Source organism: Lacerta agilis, chromosome 7, assembly GCF_009819535.1.
Source record: "Lacerta agilis isolate rLacAgi1 chromosome 7, rLacAgi1.pri, whole genome shotgun sequence".
Taxonomy (NCBI): domain Eukaryota; kingdom Metazoa; phylum Chordata; class Lepidosauria; order Squamata; family Lacertidae; genus Lacerta; species Lacerta agilis.
Window position 1 is genome coordinate 47,607,781 of NC_046318.1, and position 5,391 is coordinate 47,613,171.

The following is a 5,391-nucleotide window of genomic DNA, read 5'->3' on the forward strand; positions in this document are numbered from 1 at the left end:
GCCTAACAAAGTGATGTTCACAACAACCATGTTTGGATTTAAATTGTCGCATTTATTGCTTGGAAAGAACACTTTAAAATTTGGAAATAAGCTTTTAAAAATGGGTTGGAGATGTTGCTGATTAATGTGAAATCAAGAATTCACAGTAAGAAATTAGTTTCAGGGCCAGTGAGCTTTGATATAGCCAGGGAAATCCCAAGTGTAGAAAGCAGAAGCACATCGGTCAATGCAATTGTGCTTCTGGATGTGCATTTACACCCACATTTCATTTGGAGCCATCAAATTGGCTTGATATGTCCTTTGACCGCTTGGTGTGTAGTGAGACCAGTGTACAGTCAGATGGCATACTTTTATTTATCCTTGATTATGCAACAATATGTTTTGTAATCAAGATAAAATGGTTAGGACTTCATATCAGTTTGCTACAATTATGAGGAATGGATTTCAAGATTGACACTTACATAGTTTACTGCATTTTCATATTTTACTGCATTTTCTCCAGGAAACCCAGAGGTGCAAGATTTCATTTCTAAGATCGTATCCTTGCTGGTTACTAGCACGACTGTTAAACTTCAGAGATGGGATTTTTATCAGGGTCTTGAAGACTGTTCTTTGATCAGTCCTTAGCCATGGAGATTAAGACCTACAGACCTAGTTAACACTGACTCCAGCCTGTACACAGAGATCCATCCCTCCCCATGTCATGCTTTACTACTGACAATCAGCACCAGAGTCTATGTGTGTGTTGGGGTGTGTGGGGAGAAGTGGGTGCAGATGGGATTCTGGGTCTCCTAATGTAGGAGAAATTGCACAGGCATTTCTTAAAAATGTTTATTTATACAAAAATTATTTCTAGAAAACAATACAATTTGTATCCATACTTTCTTCAAGATATCTATAGACGTGGCTATAGATAATATTTTGATTCAGAACTCATTCAGCCATATAAAAATAAAACTATTTACATTATGTCAATAAACAAAGGTATTCGTTTTCTTTTCTTTCTTTTTTTTAAAAAAGGCACTGGAGGGCATTGCTCAGGCTATTGCATTTCCTTTGTGCATTTAGGAAAAAAAGCTCTTAAGAAATCCATTGTCAAAAACCCATTAACCCTCACGCTTGCACTTATTCCCATTTTTTTTTATAATAACAACATCACAAGTTAACAATCACAATAGTTTTTTTAAAAAAAAGAAGTGTGTATCAAGCATGCGCCTAGGAATGTCTGTAGTAACAGTTTTACAAAGGCACATAGTGTTAAGACAACTGGACTTACATTCTTGTTCTCTTCTAATGATGAAATCTGAAGACAATTCAGGGTGCTGATCAAGAAGCACACTATTCTAAGAAATACCAGCAACCTGTCCTATTCACCCCATAATGACTTGATATAGAAGACACTGAAAAGCACCTGTGGTATTTGGTATCTGGCAAAACTTAGTTTTGGAATGTAAATTTTAGGTTTTCGTTTTTTGTTTTTTAAAAAGTCATCCATTTGGTTTTTCCATCTTCCCGTATTTAAGATGCTTTGTTTTCCTTTTTGTATCACACAATTGTCAAGCTTAACAATTGAACTAAAAAGCAATTTGATATTATTTGCATCTTCCAGTGGAGTTGTTGAGTTGGGAAGTAAAATATAAACCACCTCCAGGGCGGAGGGTTCCTCCTGTTCTGTTGAAAAGGAGTAGAGTAATGTTCAGAGCCCAGCCAAATTCAGTGAGCTACACAGCAGCCAGATTCCTCATGTTTGTGCAGAAGAGACATTCGGGAGAAAGTTTTTGAACAGTTTTTGCATTGGTATTTCTTCACATCCGAATGGGTCTGCAAGTGGGCCCTCAGATTTGACCTGTCTGCAAATGCTCTGTTGCAATGAGGGCACGAAAACGGCTTCTCTCCTGGAAAGAAATACACAAAAGAGGTTTAATCGTTTTAAAGCTCAAGTATAAATGGGACAAGTCGTTTTGCAGAGGAATAAAAAAAAAATCATGCCTGTGAAAATGATGTTTGTTTTCTATATATTATTAAAGGGTCCATTCATTACACTGCAGGCTGTCCATTCATTATGTCATACTTTTCCGAGTTTGCAGGATTCATGGTGCACTGAATGACAAGCCACTGACACTTTCTGCTTCAGCAGGTGCAGCCAGTGCCTGCAGGCTGGGCTCCACCCAGCATTTCCATATGTTCCTTCCATTCATTTACTGTATCCTGTGCAACGCCTACTGCTGCTGAAGGCTGTAGCTGACATGCCATTGGTGTGAATGGCAGAGTTCCCATCAGATTGAATGCTTCAGCATTGCACTCTGCTTTCTTGGAACAGAAGCAGGACAAGGAGTAGCAAGAGAACTCAATTGCACATGATCAATAAAAGGCTGCAATTAATGCACAAGCTACTCAAGTCTGTGAACATTTTTGACTTACACTCTGGCCCTAGGCATTGTTCACAGAAGTAAGTGCAGCTGAATTTAGTGGGACTTAAAGGCTATGCAGCCAAATTCTCATTGGAAATTAGGCTGTCTGTCCTCAGTGGAGCTTCCCCCTACTGAACAAAGCACAAGACTGCAACTTTAAGGTGTTTGGTATCATTGAAGAAAATCAGAAATTATTTCTATGATAAGTGTTTGAATCAGTGTATTTTGTCTTAAGGTTAACTTTTGCTCCTCACAGTGACATTCATCTTGCATTAAGTTCAATGGGACTTACTCCCATTGAAATTCCAGCTTTGGATTGCAATTTGCAGATTCGTCTATGCCTTCAAACCCATTAATCTGGAATCCAGTTGCACTGTCAATGGAATGGAACTTCTATTTAAAATACAATCCTTAATTCCCATTTATTTCTGTGGGATTTGCCTCATGGATCAGGTCCTTTGTGTTTAGCATTAAGATGCCAGATCTTCTAAATGACTTTCTACAGTACATATATTTCTTACATGAAGACCTATTGCTTTCTGTGGAACTTATTTCCAAGAACTGCACATTTGATCACAGTGTAAAAATCTGTGCCTATATGCTGACTAAGGGGGTTTACTGTGTGCATTGCTTTGATACAATGCTTGACTGCAGATTATTGCATAGGGAACCTGGTATTTCTGCTTACTTCCTTCTCTCTTGTTTGCTGTCTGATCTGTCTACCTTGCACCTGCATTCCTTCCAAAAGCATGTTCCAACACTCATGTTGAAGCATGGAATTCTTAGGGTCGAATGGATCCCTGTCTTGTGACAGCTTGCCGAAGCAAACTTTAAGTTCTCTAAAGTGAAAAAGTGTTACACCAGTACATAAGCTGACCCATTCATAAATGATTTAAAAATAAAAGAAGTCTGGTGAACATTTAGCAGAGCAAACAGTATAACTGGAAAACATGAAATTGACCATAAAGCCCTGTGGATTTTTAAAAATGGAATTATTGCAGCAATACATGCTGTGCACAATCACATTTCCCCTCTTACCAGTATGTGTTCTGATGTGTCCTTGAAGTAACCATGGTCTAGAGAAAGCCTTGCCACAGATCTTGCAGACACAAGGTAGTGTGTGGGTCCTGATGTGCATCTTAAGAGCTCCTAGGCTCACGTATTCCTTGTCACAGTATTTACAGCTGAAAGATTTCCTAGACTGGGCATCACAGTGCAACTGCTTATGCTTCGCTAGTCCAGAGAAAGTTGAATAGGTCTTATTGCATAAGCTGCATTGAAATTTCTCTGCTTCAGTTGCATGAGGGTCGGAAAGTTTGGACTGGATCCTCTCTTCTTCATCACTAATGGGACTCTCCGAGCCACTGTGATCCTTAGATGAAGTGTCAGAATGTGGAGGTGGGCTGACTCTTCCCAAAGACGAAGGGTATCCGGAGAGAGGTGAGAGGTCGCTGGGTAAAGGGGAAGGCAGCAGCCCAGTTGTAGTCCACACTGTGATGGGGTTGTAAGCAACTGAGCTCAGGATCTCAGGCTGTGGAATGATAGGCATGGGGTAGCTCTCATAAAGGTATGGGGAAATGATCACTGGAAGAAAAAAAGAGAATCTTTTAAGACAACAGAGATTTTTCTCTGTATAACAGCAGTACAATATATCCAATACTCATGGAGATTGGAAGTGATGAAATCCTACTGACATTAGTCTGCTCCGATGAAACATACAGAATGAGTGTAACATTCTGTAACTTTAGATAAAACTTTACGTAAGTTGGGAGGTCTGCTCAAAGTCACAGCTTTCCTCCCCAAGCCTCTGCTGCAGCCAGAAGAAATCCAGCAGTAAAATCCACACCATTCTCTTACATTTCCAAAAGTCACTCATTTTGCAAGAGAGCAAAAAAAAAAAAAGATTTCAGCAATGAAGCAAACGCCTAAGTTGAATTTTTAATTCTGCTGGCACTGACATTGGGGGGGGGGGGAGAGAGAGAGAGAGAGAGAGAGAGAGAGAGACAAGCTCCGTAAAAAAAAGTTTGTTAAAAGTTTGCACCAGACTATGAAAAGTCCCACTTCAGCAACAACAATCAGAGCAGCACTTGCAGTTAGAATACAGCTTTCAGCATTGGATTACCTGTGTGAGTATCCAGTTCACCATAGTTCGGCTTTTTGGAAGAGTTGAAATGTTTCTTGACCAAGAAAGATCGTGGCATCTTGAAATGCAGGGCTGAATCCTTCCTGAAACCTCCTTTCAGCTTCAGAATAACGGTCCCCAGCTTTTGGGCAGCAGCAGCAGACAGAATCACTGCTCGCACATTGGTCCTCTACAGCATTGTCCTCTCTGCTCACCCCATGCAGTAAAATTGTGTAGTGCAGGGCTCTTTGCAAAGTGCTGTAAATACCCACTCGTCAGGTGCAGGAGGGGAGGGTCAGGGGTTTCCTTTTCATCCAATCACTCCTGATTTGCTGAAGTTCTTTTACTAACTCTGTCTGTTTGGCCAAGAGACTTATTCCTTGCTCTTCGCAAGGAGGATCCAATCCCTTCTAGGAGCTGAGGACTTGGGTCAGGTTTCAACTCCTCCCACTGGGATAGCTGTGAAGAACAGAGGAAGAAGAATCTCTTGTCAGAGGGAGCCTAGAAAATGTCTTAGAATTCCTGCCTACTAGTGGGCTAATTTAAGTAGGTTCAGTAAGGGATAAGTTTAGATTTCACTGTACTTCCTCACCTCTCTCTGGAGTACGTTGCATCCCAACAAAGTGAAAATTAATTCTTTCAAAAAACAAGGCTGCTTCCCAGATGTGGGATAATGAAAATGCTAAGGACAAACTGTTCATTATTAGGGGCAAAGGGCAGAGGGTAGAGGGGAAGTTATTCCAAGATAAACAGTCCAGTTTTTTAAGACACTAACGAGAGAGTCTTTGGCTTGTCATGTGGGGCTTGCTATTTTTGGAAGTGAAGAGGAATTGAGCCAAGAAGTTTAATAGATTAAGG

At 40.4% G+C, this 5,391-nt stretch overlaps 1 protein-coding gene across 1 annotated transcript; it reads right to left on the bottom strand.

Moving 5' to 3' along the window:
* Positions 1 to 817: 817 nt before the first annotated feature.
* SNAI2 (snail family transcriptional repressor 2) lies at positions 818 to 4,919 on the bottom strand. The gene is made up of 3 exons (XM_033155180.1): positions 4,534 to 4,919; positions 3,450 to 3,995; positions 818 to 1,895 (listed from the first exon to the last, which is right to left on the bottom strand). The coding sequence occupies exons 1-3, from the start codon at positions 4,610 to 4,612 to the stop codon at positions 1,714 to 1,716; spliced, it is 807 nt and encodes a 268-aa protein (XP_033011071.1). The 5' UTR covers positions 4,613 to 4,919; the 3' UTR covers positions 818 to 1,713.
* Between the last annotated feature and the right edge of the window lie 472 nt (positions 4,920 to 5,391).